Source organism: Mchenga conophoros, linkage group LG23 (assembly GCF_057382185.1).
Source record: "Mchenga conophoros isolate Kocher_MC1m ecotype Shallow Benthic linkage group LG23, M_conophoros_male_GT1.1, whole genome shotgun sequence".
NCBI classification, from domain to species: Eukaryota; Metazoa; Chordata; class Actinopteri; order Cichliformes; family Cichlidae; genus Mchenga; species Mchenga conophoros.
This window is the reverse complement of record NC_140547.1, coordinates 23,542,489-23,561,750: the sequence shown is the minus strand read 5'-3', so window position 1 is coordinate 23,561,750 and position 19,262 is coordinate 23,542,489. Positions and strand designations below refer to the sequence as shown.

The following is a 19,262-nucleotide window of genomic DNA, read 5'->3' as shown; positions in this document are numbered from 1 at the left end:
CGGACAACAATGGAGAAACGTCCTGCTTCTTTTTCTATACTATTACTGTACCTGCCCACTCTGGAGTATTGTCTGATTAGTCTGTGTTTGGTGGTTGCTAGGCAATGTGATGACTTCATAATATATCATGCATAATTCAGGTTTAGTAGACATAAAATCCAAAATTAAAATGATCTGCTGCTTTTTTCAGGTGTTGTAGGTGCAAAAAAAAAAATCTGATATTTTGAAAAAAGTTAGCATCATCAAGACACACACAGGGAGCCGTTTGGCACTTTGGTACCTTGACGCACTAGCTGTGAAAATACTGATGCTGATTAAAGAGGGAAACAGTTCATTTTTAGATGTTGGAAAGATGGTGATGCAATGAGATGAGTTTATCAACCAGGAAACTGCCATGTTTTCACACACGCAACATTCACATTATCTCACTGAAGTCTTTGTGGTAAGATTTACGCAAACACTGAGGTTTATTTCAACTTAAATTTGATATCATAGGAAGTAGAGATTGGTGCACAACTGCACAATGATATTTATCTAGTGATATTGTGTGGATAAAGGCACACAAAATATCAATATTTTATTACATAAATAAAAATCTTACAAAGTACTCATCTTATGCACCGCCATCCTGACATAATATTAACTGAGAGGCCTTATATTAAATCAGCTCAACTAAAAACCATCACACACTAGACACAATTAACCTGATAAAGCTACCTCGTACTTCAGAGCAAGGTAACGGCTCAGGAAGGCGAGTAAAAAAAAAAAAATTGGACATTTAAAAGAAACATTAGTGACCCGTGACTAAATAGCTGCCCAGAGTTTGGGGGTGTTGAACACTCGTGACCACTTTTAATCTCAAGGCGACTGCACAGGTTGCCTGATAGGAGGCAACCTTTCTGCAAACAATTGCAGTCTGACTTGGACGGCTTGCAAACACTATCAGAGAGATTGTTAAAGGTCTGCAAATAATTGCTTTCTGATTTATAAAAGCAGACAGGCTGCAAACATGTTGGTATCAGTCTGATTGAATCTCAATGATTTTCCACGATTTATCACAGTTAATCGCTTATCAGAAACAAACTGCATTTAATTGCCAACTTGACCCCATCCAATCACAGACTGGTTGCAGACTGACTGTGTTACGTCAACATTTATGGCAGGTTTTAGTGTGCTTAACAAGCCTAATTTTGCAACACAACAATAACGGAGGCGAGGTAACCTCACTGAATAAAGCAGGTATTGACAACGTTTAACTCTAACTCAAGATACTGCAAACTGTTCAAAATCACAATAACATTGTTTTGTGTCGGGTGATTCCCGCCTCTAATGGGAACTCATACAAACAAAACTTGACGACTTTAACTCTTTAAAGTCATCAAGTTGTCAAGACATTCCTGTTTCAACATTTCCGTAAACCCAGTTTTTTAAGGCACTGACGCCAAAGGACACGTTGTCATAACATCTGACGCTCTGGGCTCAAAGTATGTTGGAATCTTTATTCTGGGTTTTTGTAGGAAAACAATCAACATTATAAATATTAAGTTTATTGAGCAGCATTAGGTTCTATTATCCTTTTTTTTCTATGACAGATCAAGCTGTTACCCTTGGATAACACTACAGTGTCTACCAAAGAATTCCTAATAGAAATGAAGTTAGATGCATAAATTAATATTTGTGAGATGATTACTATATCTGCATGCACAGCATCTGCCCTGAGTAAACTCATAGTGAGAGAAAACCCTGCAGAACCCTTCTTCAAAGCTGCACAAACACAGCCTTTTTAATCTATATTTTAGCATGCACAACACACAGAGGTTCTTAAATGATGCTCCAATTAAAAGAAAAAAAACACAGTGAAACGTGCATGCTTAGAATCCACGCTGCTGTCTAACACAAAGTTACTGCGCCTCTGATTCCAGAAGCTGCTTCAGAATTTCTCGCTCTTGTTGTCATTTTGGCGTGTAAATACATTTTCTGTCCTCCCTCTCCGTCTCTCTCTGCAGCAGATGGACGCAGGGGTCTGAACAGTTGGGAGTCAACGTTGGGTAATTGTTATTGCGGCGCTGCGAGCAGAAGGATGTGTGCCGGTGATGAAGTGTTATGATGGCGAGGACCGATACTTGTGGCCGGCGCGTATACGCGTTACGGCTGAGCAGAAGCTGCACTTCAGTGCCATCGCTCAGAAACACTCACTTCACTCGTTCTCGTCTCCTATTGCCTCTCTCGGGCTCTCTCTCTCTCTCTCTCTCTCACTGACATGCAGACACACTCTCTTGGCAGCTCTCGAAAACACTCACGCCCTCAAGGACACACACGCACACTTTCTCTCTCTCCGTCTTTGCATACGGCAAGCGGTTGAGGAGGTGTATATCCAGGCTTGGCCCCGGGGCAGCCGATGGATAGATGAGGTGCCTTTTTAAATTTAGATGCTAAAGAATGAGCTGAGAGGGAGAGAGGTGGTGGCAGTGTGGGTGGCGCGCGAGTAGATTAATTCTAAACAGCAGCGGGGCCATAGGCCGTCGTGAGGCTTTTGGCACCATCAGTGGCCTGATTTAAGCAGAGCCTCGCAGCACTGAAGTTGTGCCACTACTTTTTCACTTCTTAAAACCACCTGCTCCCCCTCTGCCCCCAACCACTTGCCATCAGCCACCTCTGCACCAGGAATGCGCCTCGCCTCGGGATCCAGAGAGGAAGGGAAAAAAAGGGGGAAGAGCACTTTTATTCTCAGACTGTGATCTCAATAGAGACCTGGGAGTCGTAAACTGTCGGGCTAAACTCTTGCTCCTGCTTTCTACTCTCCGGGCAAATGTTACGAGGATTTGCCCGTGTGTGTGTGTGTGTGCGTGTGTTTTGGTTTCCCTCTCATCTCCCTGAGCGCCGACCTCCATTACTGCCGGCCGACCCTCCTTTTCCATCTCGCTCCCTTGCTCACTTGCCCCCCTCACACACACTTGCACAAACAAGAGTTGATAGAAACTTGCGCCTGTGCTAGTGCATGTGGGTGTCTGCGCGCGAGTGCTACAAAAGTGGAGCAGATGTATTAAATGAATGTATTGTCAGGGCCTTTGCATTTCACACGTCACATAATCGAGTCAAATCCACATATTTGCAAACACGAGCAATTCACTCTGCATCTCTCGCAGGCAAGGCCACCCCACCCCGCCTCCCTCACCCCATGGGGAGGCTTATTTTTTGTTGCACAGAGCGTGTTTGGTTATGTGTGTGTGTGTGCGGACTTTCAGAGAGTGTTTGGAGCTGGCACTCCAGTGGCCAGTTTCTCAGTGGCGAAGCGTGAGCCTGCCTTTAGATTGCTGTTTAACAAGCCAGCAGACAGAGCATATTGGCTCTGGATGGACAGGGACGCCCACTGGGAGAGACACCGAGAAAGAGGAAGAGAGGGACCGATGAAAAGGAGGGAGATTAAAAAAAGTGCCCAGAAATGGGGAAACACAGGACGGAGCGCAGCTGTGTGTGCGACGGGAGAGAGAATAAAGTGGTTCGCACTGTGGTTGGTAGTCAGCTAGTTGTGAATAATGATTTTAGTGTTTGATTTTAGTGATTGATTTTAGTGTTTGATTTTAGTGTTTGATTTTTGCATTAACATTCTTAGTATTGATCACTGTGTGATCAATACTAAGATTGCTTACTACTGCTTGCCATCTGTCTCGCAGTTGTTAGCACTATGCTACGTGTAAGGATCACGGATGGTCTATGAGAACTGGATACCAGACTCCGGCATGATATCAGTCCAATTAGCGTTCATCCAGCGTGGACACCTTCCTCTGGGTTGTGTGTCCAAGTGCACATGTGAGTGGGAGTGTCGCTACTCTTTAAATAAGCTTCCTCTGGCTTAACTGTACTGACCCACTGGGTTCAAGGTTATAAAAGGCTGTTTTTTGACTACTTTCGATTTCACCTTTAGAAACAGTTTACCTTGCCTTGTTAGGTATCATTCTTTTCAGCACAACCTCACATGTCTGACTTTGCAGTTATTTTTCATACTGTATTAACACATTAAAGGCTATTAACACATGTTTGCGCTAAAATATGCACTGTGTTTTCAATAACATATATGTGGTATCCAAATACGCCAAATATTTTCCTTTTAAGCACATTTTATATAAAACCAGTTTACCAGTAGGTCACCATCGTTATTTACTTCTCAATGCACTCTAGGTAGTGACGTCACATGGTTGCACCACATCGAGTTCACAGTTAGAAGCGCACTGGAAATGGCTTCTGTTCAACCTCTCCAGTTTCAACCAGAGCAAACCGAGAGAGATGATGAAAATAGTCAACCAGTACTTACTTTAGATGAAGATGAAAACAATCCGTCACACGAGGACGCGAGAGTGAGGGAAAACTACTGGTGTCTATGCGGCTACTGCTTGCCAATGGCAACGGCGACTGAGAGCGTTTGGTGTAAAGAGCTTAATTTTATGGTAGCAGCTATCCATGGTATCGCATAACCGCATGATAAAAACATTAATAGAATTCTAATTTCTATTATACAGTGAAATTACGATATCGTTATTTTTACAGATTCTCCATGCAACACAGTGCAGCAAAACTTTGAAGCCGTTGTGCCAAACTAGGTAAAATTTGTTTCCCCTGCGTCGGGAGCATACACTGGCCTTTCGAAATCATGGACTAACAGTATCCCACGTTCGTGATTTTTAGTTCATAAACACTTCTTATAATGACTAACTAGTCCAGAAATGTTGGAGATGTTAGCTCTTTATACAGTAAAATTACAGTGGGATACAAATAATATCAAAATGTGCTTAAAAGGAAAACATTTGGCGTATTTTAATACCACATATGTGTTATTGAAAGCAAAATGCATATTTTAGTGCAAACATGTGTTAATAGCCGGGGTTCCCTTTAACACAATGGAACTAAAATCACCAAAAAAAAGCACAAAATCTGAGAAGCAAAAAGTTCGATGTTTTTACTGTAACAACCACAAACATGTTAAACAAAGCATTTTCATAACTTGAAATGCAAACATAAATTGCACATTTTAAAAGATTATGTACAAATGCAGCAAAGAGCAAAGGTACAACTGTTTGCATTAAATGCAGCCGATGTCTCAGGTGTGTTTTCCCCATCAGGTGCCACAATAAGATGCCACACAAAGTATTTGTGCCACTTCAAGCACCAGACAGAGCGGCACATTACTGCCCCGACACCTCCGGGGTGTATCACTCCTCCTTTTGTCCCCCTGGAGACACTGGTGGCATCTTTGACTACACTACACGCTAACTACACACTCCAAACACGCAAAAGATCACAAATCTCTCTCAAATTTTAAAATCTGCTATCGACATCACTCTCTCTCTTTCGCCGCCGTCCCTTCCCTCTCTTCCTAAGCAACCAAATGCCATGTGCCAGTGAGGCCTGTCGAGCCTGAGATGTAGCTACTGGGTTTTTTGCAGTGTCTCTGAACACTGCACGATCTGACCTTGGACTGAATTAGCAGAGATGTCAACTCCTGGGATGATTGGGGACTATCTTGAATGTTTTTCTGCCTGTGAATAATCTTTCTCACTGCAGACTGACGGACTTCAGATTGTTTGGAAATGACTTTATAACTCAAACTGACAAAAACGTCTGCTTTAATAGAGGTGCTCACACTTCCTGATGATCAGGTAATCAAGAGTATTTAATAATCTGCATCAAGCTGCTATCTACCCCCTTAATTCATGTGGAAGCGGTGAGAGTGGAATTAGTTTTTCACACTCTGATTCTGCATTTTTACTTATCTTTGCCTAAAATTAGTAACGCAGCGACTTATGGCATGTCTGCTTGGTCTGAGCTTGTATTTACAAACTTTTTAAAACCTTAAAACTCAAAAGACGGGGTACTTTACTTGACTAATAATTACAACTGCGAGGCTTAATAACTTTTTTTTGCATGCTACTGATAACCTTTTATCCACATTGTTTTGCTAACAATTCAATTTCATTATTTTTTATGCTGTTCTCCAACATCTGCATATCACATACAGCTATTTCATTTACGTTCTCATTATAATCTATTCAAATCTTTATTCTGGCTGAATTAAAGGAAAGAAACAAAACACAGACCATGTTCGTCACATGCATAGAGTACAATAATGAGACATTAAGCTGACCTGTTTTTCCCAATCAGCAACCTGAAATGCAACAATACTCCATTTCAGTGCCACATAAGATCAAGAAGAGGCAAAAATCCCCCCAAATGAAAAGGTGGATTTGAAAACAACGGGATATTTGCTTTTAAAAAGACAGAAATGAACAGCTAGATGAAAGGGTTCATGATCCAGCATCCACAATTGTATAATGATGAGGCACCTTTTTGCACAACCTTGTGATAAATGAGACACAAAAGCTTGTGTATTTGAAAAAAAAGGAAAGAAAGAAAAAAATGGAAATTCCACCGCCTGCCCTTCCTCATCTTCCTCTCCCTTCCATCATTCCTGCATTGCTATAAAGCCATATCTCATAAACTAGTGCTGTTCTTTAATAGAGTCTTGTTCCATACATGGCTGGCTGTACAGCGTGGTGGAGTTCACTTTATTACAGGCTCCGACTGAGAAGGTGCTCTCGTAAGAATTTACCGCCAAATGCACGATTCCACAAAGCGACAGACCCGGCAGTCTCTGTGACAACGCTTTATGGCTCGCGCACGCACATTCACACACACACGGCCGAAAACAGATACAAATTGTTGCGATATAAATACTCACGTCCATGAACTCCACGTTGGCTTTAGGACCGGTGGTCTCATTGAGGATTTTAATAGCCACGGGGATCTTCACCGTCTCACCTTCTGGGACCCAGATGCCCTGAAATATACAAGCAATCACCATAAATGTACCCAATAAACAACCCCTGGCACACACTCACACACAGAGCTACCGCAGAACTGACTTTGAATGGTGGTTGTTGTGTTTAACTGTCTCCTGCAGCTCTAATAAATCCAACCCCATCTTCAAAAAATACCGTTGGCCTTCAACAATTAGCTCGTGCATAACTAAGTTTAAAACCCTTTGGATAAAGCGATTAGAAAAGACAAATATCACAATTTCAATTCACTTTATGAGGCTTAAATTCTGCTAAAAGCAAACTGCTGTGGGATTGTACTGCCATAAATTGCATGCAGATTAATTTAAATAAAATATGCCTTAAAACGGGCAGATGAGTAGAGGAATCCAGAGGAATTTGGAGACAGCGGTAGAACGTGCAGTATTTATTTGATGGATTCTGCTGATTTTCGGGGTGCTATGAATAATTTTGCCAAGGGCAGCGAATTTGGCAAGCAAACAGCAACTTCTGTTCCAGGTCCTTGAGCCGCCCTCAGCTTGTGTCTGTCAGGAAACGCTGTGACAAAAGAAAAGGTTTGTGTTTGTTGTTCAGAGGTTGTTCTTCAACCGAGAGAGGTCTGACACCTATGCTGGTATTGGTATTGCCCTCCACACTTGCGTGATAAGGTCTATATTTTGTTTATTTTTGGGGACATTAGAAAAAATACCCCTCAAATATGACCTATGAAAGATATCTGAACATCAGGTGTTGATTGTCAACAACTGAATTTCTATTCAGTCACGTGACCACTTTACCATGCAGTCAAGCTCATTGTGACATCACTGGTGTAGTCCAGTCATCTTTCTGCCTGCCTCCTTCAGGCCCATCAGCCTCCACTCTGCAGACATTAAATATCACTGGTTATCTGTCATTCTAGTTTGCAGATGCTGTCACGCAACCCACCCGCCATTCTGGTCTAACCGGTAAATACCTGAAATTGAATTCCGTACATCAATAAATGATGTTCAATTCCTGCTAATGATCTCTCCTTATTTAAATCCCAAGTGGCGATTTCTAACTCAGAGCTCCACTTCAGTCACATCTACGTGTATCTTTTATAGAATCCTTCATCTTACCCTACTGCCAGGATGAAAGCTTTCAAAGGACGGTCAGCTACATGCGTTTTCACTCTGGACGGGTAAATAATGTCACCGTGTGGGAGAAGAGCAAGAAACTGATCATCATTAATACGTAGCTAGCTTAAAGAAGCTACTTAAATGATGTAAATCTTATGTTTTGTTGACTTGGACATTTACAGTGTAGGGCCATAAAAGTTCCAGTAGTGTTAATTTGTCAGTGTTGTGTCATAACAGTGAAGTTGACCAAATATTTTACCAATATCCAGCAAATCATCTACAGTTTAAATATGTTGCTGTGGAGAAGCAGGGACTGGTGTGATTCAGCCTATACGGCAGGGTTAAGAGAGATGTGCTCACAGGTTGGTGCCATACTCTATGTCTACGCCAATCAGAAAGCTGTAACTAAACAGTGATTAGTGCATCTGATAGCACAGCAACTATCTGGCATTTTGGCTTTCAAAATACATGAAAAGCTGAAAGATGTGTTTTATTGTGTTAACACAACACAACAAGTTGTGACACACTGCTGTCCCCTACATACTGTAAGCTGCCTTTACAACTTAAAGGTATCAGCAATACCCTGTATTTACTTGATATTGATCGGCACCAGAGTCTGCAGGATGGCTTTACCACACACTGACCTTGTAGACTGTTCCGAAAGCTCCCGAACCCAAAATCTTCACCCTCTTCAGCTCTGTCTCTTTCAGGATCCGCAGCTGGGCCTGGTTTGGAGCAGTTCCACTGGGGGTCAGGGGCTCCACCAGCTGAGGAAGCAAAACACACAGACACACTCATATTAAGACTATTTATCCCACTCTCTGTCTCATCTGGTGCCAAGAATGTGAAGAAAACCTCCTGGCAGCTATTGTTTTTATTGCAAAGCTATCGAAAACTAGAAGTGTGCCTTTCTTTTACATCAAATCCAAATATTTTTAACCTCCTGCTACTTGGCACTGTGAATGCTAAAACACATCTTCAGAGCCACCGGGAGCATGCAGCAGGGTGAGGCCGCTCCATTTAAAATAATAAGTAAAAAGCAAGTCTAGGAAAGAGCGGTGGAAGGTGAACACAAGGTTTTTATTTGCAGCAAATAAAAAAAGAAGCCAAAAAACTGAGACTGTACGGCCCTGATAGTTATGATTCTGCAACACACACACACATTTATGAAAGACAAATAATTCGGGGGTGTGAATGTGGAGTTCTGTCAGAACTGGCAGTTGCCAGAGTGGACAGCAGCGTGCCCACCACTAGGCAAATCACAGTCTGGTGTCAGCTGCTATCACAGTCGACAAAGAGCAGCAGCTCACCAGCTGTGCACATACAAAACAATTCCAATTCAAGGTTATGACAAGCCTCCTCCGCACGCCGCCTCCCTGCCAGTAACAGCTGACACTGAGCAGCATCCCAGCAGCTGGCCTGGCCACCCGCCTTCACCGCTAGCCACTAAACAAAGCCTCGGCGACTAAGTATGAAAAAAGCAGGAGCTGGCACCTGTAACCGAGCCGTGAAAAGATCTGAGCCAGAGGCAAGAGAGAAAGCCACACACACATTTTCATCCAGGCAGCCTATAGTACACATCTCAGATCAAGCACACACACACACAAAGTCAATGCACCTGATCAATACGTGTCTTAATGAGCATATCGGGTCCCTCATTCGCTGCGGTTTATCAGCGGCATAATCACCCGGCTTGGCCACGACCATCAAACAATATAATGAGACCATATATCAGTCGGTCAGCCATACAAGCACTTACTCAATGTGATATAAAACCATCAGCACAATAGGACCGGCAATCGCAGCGCCGGTCCGGTCTGCAGAATAGATGACATTGCCCGCAGCTCGGCAATGACACGTCGTTTAATGGCTATCGTTATAGCCGGTCCTGAAGGCGCAGTGTAAAGCCCGCTGAGATGTCACTGCAGGTAGTGAGTTAGAGCAGGGGAAGGGAAATGACAAATTTCATAAGACGGGGGGAAGTGAGTGAGATGAAAGAGGGAAAGGAAGGAGCGATGAGAGGATGACTGAGTGGATCGAGTGACGGTAACGTGCTGTTTGAAACCTCGTTCGGTCTGTAGAGCACCAAAATCGCGTTTTTGTACAAGCGTTTAGATGAAGTGCGGAAACAAACGGCCACAGCTGTATCACATTGGGGCACATGTGAGATGTTTTAAAAGGTTTGGATCATAAATCTAACATGGAGAGAAACTGAATTTTCTTTCCAAGGTCAAGAAAAGGGACCTATTTTTTTTTTAAACTCCAAACATCAATTTTCTTATTTTTCTTTGCAATGTACGTTGCAGTAACCCCGCCATTTAAAGTGCTGCCTTGATGACGTTTTTCAAATCGCTTCAAATGCTGATAGAAGCATTTGACATCTTACCTGACAGTTAACTGTGAACTATGCACACATTTAATGCAACTGTTTGGGCATACTTGCTGAATCTGTGCCATGAAGAATGAAAGTAGTTCTCAAGGCAAAAGGGAGTCTGCCAAGTACATTTATGTAGCTAATAAAACAGCTGATGCACACGTGGTTACATTGATATGTACTGTGTCATTTTAGCTGGGAGAACTCATGGGAATACAGTGCTGAGCCCAAGCTGCACTTCCTCACATGGCCACTTTGGGGGCTGGCACCAAAAACGGGAATCAACAACTGTCGAGTCCCATGGTAAAATGCCCAAGTTTACAGCAGAATAAGCATGTTTACTGCCTTCTGCGCATAAAAAGTTCTGAGTTCAATAATCAGATGTCATAATTTATTTCTAACATCCCTGTGCTTTGTTAAGGACCATTTTAGTGCAGTTGTTTTGATGATTAATATGGCTAACTCTGTGGTGATTACACTAACAGACTGTCAAAGACAGGTAATTTCTTTAGTTTTGGTGAGTGATATTCTAGCATGTTCCTTCACCCTGATTAGCAGGTACCTGTCTCTGAAGGTCACCCATAGAGTCTATGCCTGCATCTTGTTAATAAATCTTCCAAGTTCTACCTGATAACTTAGCTGTCTTTTCTCTTATGCTCACCTCCGACTCCAAACAGCCAAGACAGGCTTTACAAACAGTGGGTATATCACTGCGTCTATATAGTGTGCCTCTGAGGCTTTAAATGAAATATGAAATTTTCTAGCAATGACTGGTTGCTGACTGGATGTATTTACCTCAACAGAAAGGGCAAGCTTTGGTCACATCCATCATATCAGCATGGTATTTGTGCAAAGAGCATTTTTTGCATTTCGGTGTGTGTGCATACATTGCTAGAATAACAAAAAAAAAAACAATTGCCGCTGTGGGTGGAGAGAAATGGAGTGATTTGGAAAGAGAGAGCAGAGATGAGGCACAGGGAGGTGGTGATGGAGCAGTAATAAGAGCAGATGGTGACAGGCTGTAGTTGTCATTGTTTCATTAGGATGAGGCTGGACTGGACTGGAGAGGAGAGGGAGAGGAGAGGTCTATTAAATAAGACACAGACCCGTAGCCGACGAAGCTCTCTTGAGCTCGTTCTCACTCTCGCACACACTCACCACGCCACTTTATTTACCAGCTAATAATGCACCGTGCCTTTGCCAAATGAGCTTCACTGGTGGCGCGGTGGAGAGGATTGGGATGCTTCATTGGACAAATAAGCAGTATGTTCAAGCCTCGAGCTAGAATACATTCACAGAATTATTGTGTATTGAATAAGTAAACAGTGTCTTCAAACATGAACTTGCTCTGCAAACCCTCGGGTACATGCTTTAATGTTCGCATTACCCATTCAAAGAGCTACATTTGTTGTGTTGGCTGTAATTGAAACATATTGAGGTGAAACAACTTTGTCGTGCCACAAGCGTTTGGCCCAGAGCAGTCGCAGTAGGTGGTCTCGGGGCCTGTGTTGCTGCCTGGTCAATTTTCAGGTGAACTTTGTTGGCTTATTTTGATTCTTAGTGACTGATGTCGGACTTACGAAAGCACCAGTGATTTAATAGGGGTTAAAACTGGGTCACTGGAATTTATACCAGACAAACATGTTGTATAACAATAACCTCACAATTACAAATGTAAAAATGTGATCGCCATCTAACTATTAGACTCAAACACATGGACTGAGACATACAAGGTCACAAAAAAGGAATTTTCTTTGCACCTAACATTGTTTTATTAAACAACCAGCATCGTCTGCTCTTCATTCGAATGCGGGTTGTGTGTGTGTGTGTGTGTGTGTGTGTGTGTGTGTGTGTGTGTGTTTGTGTGTGTGGTGGTGGTGGTGGTGGTGGGGGGGGGGGGGGGGGGGGGTTAGCGGCTTTGAATGTTAATAAGTTTGCCTCAGCCAGAAAGTACATTGGGTCAACCCTTGTTTTTTTTAATTTGCTATATTGACTTTGTTATTCAAATCTGGCGAGAGTGCTTAAACAAGAGTGCTATATTGGAGAAAGGCGAGCAGTAACTAATTCCTCCACTGCTGTATGGACTGAAACAGACTTTTTCTTACTCATCTCTCCTGTCACTTGAAAAAGACTCAGTAACTTTCACAGTTATCATTTAAAAAGAAAAAAGTTCTTTACTTTAGGCTAAGTTTGGAAAATATGGAGGACCTAATGTGCCAAAATTGATGAATTAATAAATATGACTTTAAATAAACCAAAGATAATATTATAACTAAATATAGGGATTGATTATGAAATAATTAAATCAATAATGTTTTTCTTTTTTTTACATTTACTTGTAAATTAATTGCCTGTGTTATTTACTTTCCTACTTAACTTCCCTGTTGTTGTTAGCATTGATTATACGGTATGTATTATACTGTCTGTTACTCCAAACGTTTCTGCTCTTTTTTGATATTTTACAGTACAATATTTATTTGGACATTGGTTCCTTTTTCACTCATTTTCAGTCCAGTCCTTGTGCCTGAACGTTTTTGTTTGTTAAACCATTTAGCACTGACATATGAATCAGTCAAGCACAGTAAAGGCTCCTAATTCAAGGGATGAACCAGTGTTTTTGTCTAGACATACAGTTAACTTAACAAAGAATCAATTTTAAATTGTATTTTTAGGCACTTTGTTACTAGCAGGCTGTCACAAAACAAAGTAATTCGCAAAGAGCTATTGCCAAACATTTGGCATTTCTCAGCATGGTGTGGAGTGTGTCCTTAAAAAATTTGAGGAAAAGTGGAGGACAAAAGAAGAAGTGTCAGGCCTAAAAGAATGATCTGAAGCACATCCTTAAGAAACAGGAAATAATCCAGCAAAGACCTGATACAGGAGATAAGAGATGCATCCGGACCTTCAGCTGATCATCTACTGAACACTGAAGTGTCATCAGAAATGGTCTTTGTGGAAGGGTGCTGTCAAAAATGCTTAAGGAAAGGAAACAGGGATAAAAAGCTGAGGGATGAAAATTACACAAAAACTGGACTGAAAATCAGTAACAATAGGTCTAAACGAGTGATGAATCCAGATTGGTGTTGGAGATCTTGCAAAAATTGATGAATTATGAACACAGAAAAGTGCCATCAGATTTTGATCCACAATGCAAAAATATCTGGAACACATCTGATTAACAACAGCTTCATTTTTCAGCATGACAATGCTCCCCAACCAAAATGCCAATGCAGTAAAATCATACCTGCATAGAAAAACACACAGTGGAGCACTATCAGTCATGGATCAGCCTTCCCAGAGTCCGGACCTCAACATTACTGAAGCAGTGTGAGATCATGTTGACAGAGAACAGAACAAAAGGCAGAAACATCCAAAGAAGAGCTTTGAATGTCCTTCAAGAAGCCTGGAGAACTATTCCTGAATACGACTTAAAGAAAGCTGCCTAAGAGAGTTCAGACTGTGCTGAAGAATAAAAGTGACCATAACAATTTAGACACAGTAATATAAAGAAACAACAAAAATGTAGATACATAGATATCTAAATGGACCGATGCCTTCAGTTGAGTATTTGTTTCTTTAATGAGTCCATTTATTTTTTGATTACGACTCTCGTTACAGAAGCGCAGTGCATGCCTATAAAAAGTCCACTGAGGAAAGAAATCAAATCACAGAAACAAACAGTCCTGGTCCTCAGAACCCACACCTGATTATTTCTTGATTAGCACAACACACCTGACACCTGATCCAGCTAATCAGCAAAAGAAAGAAAAAACGAGACCTCTGCAGAGCTGGGATTTCTGCCAGGCTATGTTGGTTTTTTTTTATTTCCAGTCTTCAACTGTCCAGCTCTTTTGAGCCTGGTGCCTGCTACTGCCTCCGATTACTCTTGCTGGCTGACAGGAGTGGAACTCAGCTGTGTCTTCTGCCTCGTCTGCCTCAAGCTTTGACATGCTGGGCATTTCTGAGATGCTTTCCTGCTCACCACTGCTGTAAAGAGTGGTTTATCCAAGTTACCGTAACCTCTCTGTCAGCTCAAACCAGCCCAGACATTCTTCTCTGACCTCTCGAAAAAAGAAAACCCCAAAAAACAAGGCGCTTCGGTTTGCAGAAGTGCCTCTCATTGGATGATTTTGGGCTTCGGAGTATTTGGAGTATATCCCAGGTTATTAGCCCTTTCTAAAGAGGTTTATGTAATTTTATGCTATGTATCCTTATGTATGAGAAAACCGAGAGGCTGGATGTAATATAAAACACAAATTTGTACCTTAATCCTTTAATGCCAAGTATATCATATTTAATACATGGGGTTTTTTGAATTTTTGAGACTGCTACATCATCAGTGTAGTAAGCAATAAAACTGAACAAAAATGTCATCTGTAGCAAAAATGAAGCTCCAAATTAAACCTGATTTACGCAATGTGATATTTAATCTCTTTTTTTATTCGCCACAAGGTTTCACGGTTCAAGCCTCAGAGGGTTAACTTTCATACGTTCCACAATGCGTGTCATGTATATTCTCTTTGTTTAACATTTGCTGTGACATATTAGGTGTCATATTTGGTTTGAATTTCTCAGATCTTGGCTTAAATTTAACATAAACTTCAGTTGCATGCATTTCTGATGATTCCCCATGCCTCTGCTCAGTCAGCCTGCCTTGGGGTGAACAACAGGAGCTGTCCATGCTGAAACCCTTCATGTAAGAGAGCGTATGAGCAGCAGGGGAGCTGTCCTCACCCGTGGTGCTGAAACACTCACACCTGTACAAAGGAGCTAGAAGAAGGACCTTGGGGGGAGGGGGGAGATGAGGGGGATCGAGGGGCGGGGCATCGGAGGATTCAAAGGCATTAGTCCTACTTCATTGAGTTGGGTTCAAAGGTCAAAACCCTGGGGTCACGCTGTAGCAGTGAGGGGACTGCTGCTGTTTGTGCCGCCTGTCCCCTGTGTGAAAGCAATCTGTTTTCAGGGGCTTCATCAAAAAGGCTCCACAGTATGTGAGGGGGTGAAGAGAGAGGTGAGGGAGAGCGAGACAGAAGGAGGAAAAACCAAAACCAAAACAAAAACAGGAAGTTAAGATGACAGAGGAATAAAGCGTCTGTTCAGGGAAAAAACGAGAAGGTGAGGACACGACGAGAGACAGACGGTGAATAGTAAAACAGAGAAAATACTGAAAGAAAGGGAGAACAGTGAAATGGCAGAGTGAGTGTGAGTGTTTCTTTCCTTTTTTTTTTGCAAGTCAACACAGTGCAACAGCCTTCACACGTGTCCTTGATATGGAAATGCGGAGTCGGGCGCTCAGATCACGTTCTGACAGCATGCACTGGAGGCATCTTTCCCTCCCGTCTGACGCAGGAGGTGAGCACTCTGTTTAAAAAAGCTATGGCAGATAAGGAGAGAGAGGGGGAGTCCCAGAGCCCGGCGCCGTCCCCCAAATCCCTCATCCAGACAAGCTTGATCTCCATTCACAGACACAGAGTCAGCTCCATTATTCGTTTGAATAGAGAATCTGCACTCGGCCGTCCAAAGCCTATCACGTAGTTTCATCAGCCAAAAAAAAAAAAAAAAAGCGTGATATAAACTGCAAAAGCGCATGGTCTTTTTTTTTTTTAAAGGATGCCGGGAGGGCGAGAGCGCGGGAAAGCATTCAGATGGAGAGAGTAGTGCGTGCATGCACAATGAGATGATACATTTAAGGGAAAACGAAAATCAAATGGAGAACCTAATCCCTTCTAGAACCAGCAATAAATAACAGGAATCTGGACTGAAATTTTAATCTTTCTATTATTTTAAATTACAGTAGGGGAATTACATATTCAGGCACCGATCACAACTGTCAGGTAATGGCATCGATCCACTGCTTTTGTCCTTTCGCCGTTCGGCTGATGCTCTCGTACGCGGTAACCGCCAAAAGACTGAGGTTAAACGTCCAGCTCAGGACACTCCACGGCTGCTAATATGTGAGCATGTGGGCGGAACCTGTGACCTGCTCTTAATCTGTGTAGCCCCTGGGCCAGAGGCGTTTAAGATTTTATGTGTAATTACTTTTACACGTCCCCTCAGGGAATGAAGGGGAGGGGGAAAAAGGTTATGCTGGCCTTATTTCAGGCTTTCCTGCTGCAGCACTGAATGAACATTGAACAGAGAAATGCAAAAAAAACAAAGAAAAAAGGGTCAAGCGGATCCCCATCCCCCAACCTGAATCCTTCTCAGCCACCCCCTCCTGCTCCGTGACACTACATTAGCGAATCTGCACGGAGTGAAGACTTCCCTCCGGGTCAAGCGGCTGTCTGAGCAGGGCCTGCTTGATTAAGATGGATGTGCATGGCTGGGATGAGGCAGAAACTGCCCATGGCTGCCCTCCTCTAATTCCATCTCCTGCCTGGCAGCTGTCTATAACACTGCTGCCTCTACCTGTAAATTATCCTAATCCAGAATGACAAGCAGCCTACCCCACCTACGGGCACGGCCAACTCGGCGGACCTGCAGTGATGATATGACTGCTGGAGGAAACAGTGTGAGAGAGTCCTGTAGCACCATAAAAGGCATGGACCAAAGCATGGATGCTTATATAAACCCTGCACCCTTCCCGATCTTTGACTTTCACCTTTGATAATGAAGTCCGCTCCGCTCTCTAACGCTTCCCAGAAATGAACCTTCTTCAAGGCCAGATCGATGGGCAGCGGTGACCATGCATAATTTTCCAACCTTCCTTTGCGCTGGCTGCTTTGGCTAAGTACCTTAGCCAAGGTTTAATATTTCAAGGTTTCCTTAAAGGTTTAGTGCAATGAAACCTTTTAAGGAAACTTAATTCAGCTGAAAGCATTCAGAAAACACAGGTGAGGAGAAACCTCCCAATATGTTTGCTCTACCCTCTACTCTCTCACCTCTGTCTCCAGGAAACGCCGCAAGGCCCTCTTCTTTTTGATGCTTTTGCGGCGAACATAAACGGCCACGCTGAGCGCCAGAATGACGATGATGAATAGGCCGCCGATGACTCCAGCTGCTATCAGGGGTGTCCTGTAGAGACAGGGGAAGAGAGAAAAAAAACATGAACACTGCTGAAACATTAAGAAACTAACGAGCACACTGCAATAAAGTGCAAACCTCAGCCAGTGCTGACAAATTATCCAATCTGCTCCAACACCCTTTAGATTTAACCCCTGAAGGTCAAATTGAGTCTTCTGCCAGAAAAATGCGATGCTCGCTTCAAGATCGCCATAAAAGTTTATTAGTGGAGCGGCCCATTTCTGTTGGGCTAAGAGATCGTTTGATGTCAGTGGAGCCATGTGGAAAACAAACAATGTTCTGCTAAGAGCCTTTTTCAGCATCTGCTAGCAGCAATTAAATAGCTTGTTTGTGCCGTGTTTCGCACAGTTAAACTGTCGATTTTTAATCGGTCAAAATGCTTCTAATGTAAGGCTGACACACACTCATCACCGGGCATCTAATACTGAAGCCGCTGATGTTTCATAGACAAAGTGTCCCTTTAACTGCACACAGCAACACTGGATGATAACATATAGGGCTGAACGATATATCGCATTTGCGATAATATCGCGACATGATCAAGTGCAATTTTCTAACCGCAAAGGCTGCGATTATACTGCGATTATATTATACAATTCATGGGCTGCATCCTCCTGAGGCCGCATTTGTAGACCGATTACGTCACAGCGACGCGCCGAAGGCTGTCCAAATTACTACCATATCCCAGAATTCATAGCGCGGCCCAGCCAAACTCCAGTTTCCAGCAATGGCGGCCGCTACTAAGTTTTAAAATTACTCATACTAATCTTTCTGGGTCACAAAATAAACTTTTAACATATTTTCAGGCGAGAAAGTAGTTGTGTAAACATCAAATATCTGCTCGGTTTATCAAGATATCCCATATTTGCAAAAGTGCTTCGACGTTTTCAGAGGCGTCTGCTACCCACCAGCTCGACAGCTAGCCGGGAGCTCGAGGGTTACTGATGCGGCCGAGAACGGCACAACTCCCGGCACATCATTTTCAGATCACCGCGGAGTTTCGCTGCTCGGGTTAAACGTAATATATAAGTCACTTAGACAACCTAAAAATGTTATTGTTGGGCTTTTTTCAGTGTTTTGTTTGTTCGTGAGTAAATCGGTTTGGCTGAGATTAAAGTTATTAGATTAGATAAAATAAAACTTTATTAATCCCCCGGGTGGGTTCCTCCTTGGTTTTCACACAGCTGACTAAACGTCAAACAGAAAACTTATTAAACAGAAGTATGAGACAGTCGAGAATTTACACCAGTGTCTGGTTATATTTTAGATAGCAAGAAGCAGACGGCCGAGTTTATTAAACTCCACCGAGACAGCGGTGACGCTAATCAGAACTAGCCTTCTGATTCAGAAGGCTAGACCGTCCAATTTCACGCCTTTAAATTTTAAAGGCGTGTTTGTGTGTGTGTTTATACAATTGCTATTATGTTTGCACTTTATGTGTAATGTTACTGACTGCAGAGATCAGTAAGATGTGTGTATTTTTTATTTATTAGTTTTATTTATTTAATATTATTTTTTAATTGAATGACTGTCTAGTAGTTCACAGATGTCGAAAAACTGAGTGTGGTAAAGCCACTGATTTTGTTTATGTATATTTCTGCAATCTGCACATTGTACTGACTTTCATTTTAATGTTTACACCAGGGTTCCTTGTCAGCACTTTATGCTCAGATGTTTGTAAGCTAAAAATAAACTATTGTGTATGTTCAAATATACTGTTGTGATTGAAGAAGTTAAATAAAAATGTCAGTCATCAATTCATGCATCACCTCATGTCATCATAACAGAGGTCTGTCTTCCAGGAAAGAACAGTTTAAAATTAATGTAATATAGTATTGGCCATACTATATGATGTATTGCTTGTCTTTGTTTAATAATACAGAAGACAAATACCTTAAAAAATAATCGCATATCGCATCGCAATCGCAATATTGGGGC

General features: G+C 42.3%; 1 protein-coding gene across 1 annotated transcript in view; it reads right to left on the bottom strand.

The window, feature by feature from the left end:
• LOC146547256 (receptor tyrosine-protein kinase erbB-4-like) overlaps positions 1 to 19,262 on the bottom strand; it is a 373,065-nt gene that overhangs the window by 59,440 nt on the left and 294,363 nt on the right. The window contains exons 17-19 of the mRNA XM_085263592.1: positions 17,183 to 17,315; positions 8,572 to 8,694; positions 6,734 to 6,832 (exon numbers count right to left, since the gene is read on the bottom strand). Coding sequence (XP_085119718.1) covers positions 6,734 to 6,832; positions 8,572 to 8,694; positions 17,183 to 17,315 — 355 coding nt within the window. The remainder of the gene's footprint in view (positions 1 to 6,733; positions 6,833 to 8,571; positions 8,695 to 17,182; positions 17,316 to 19,262) is intronic.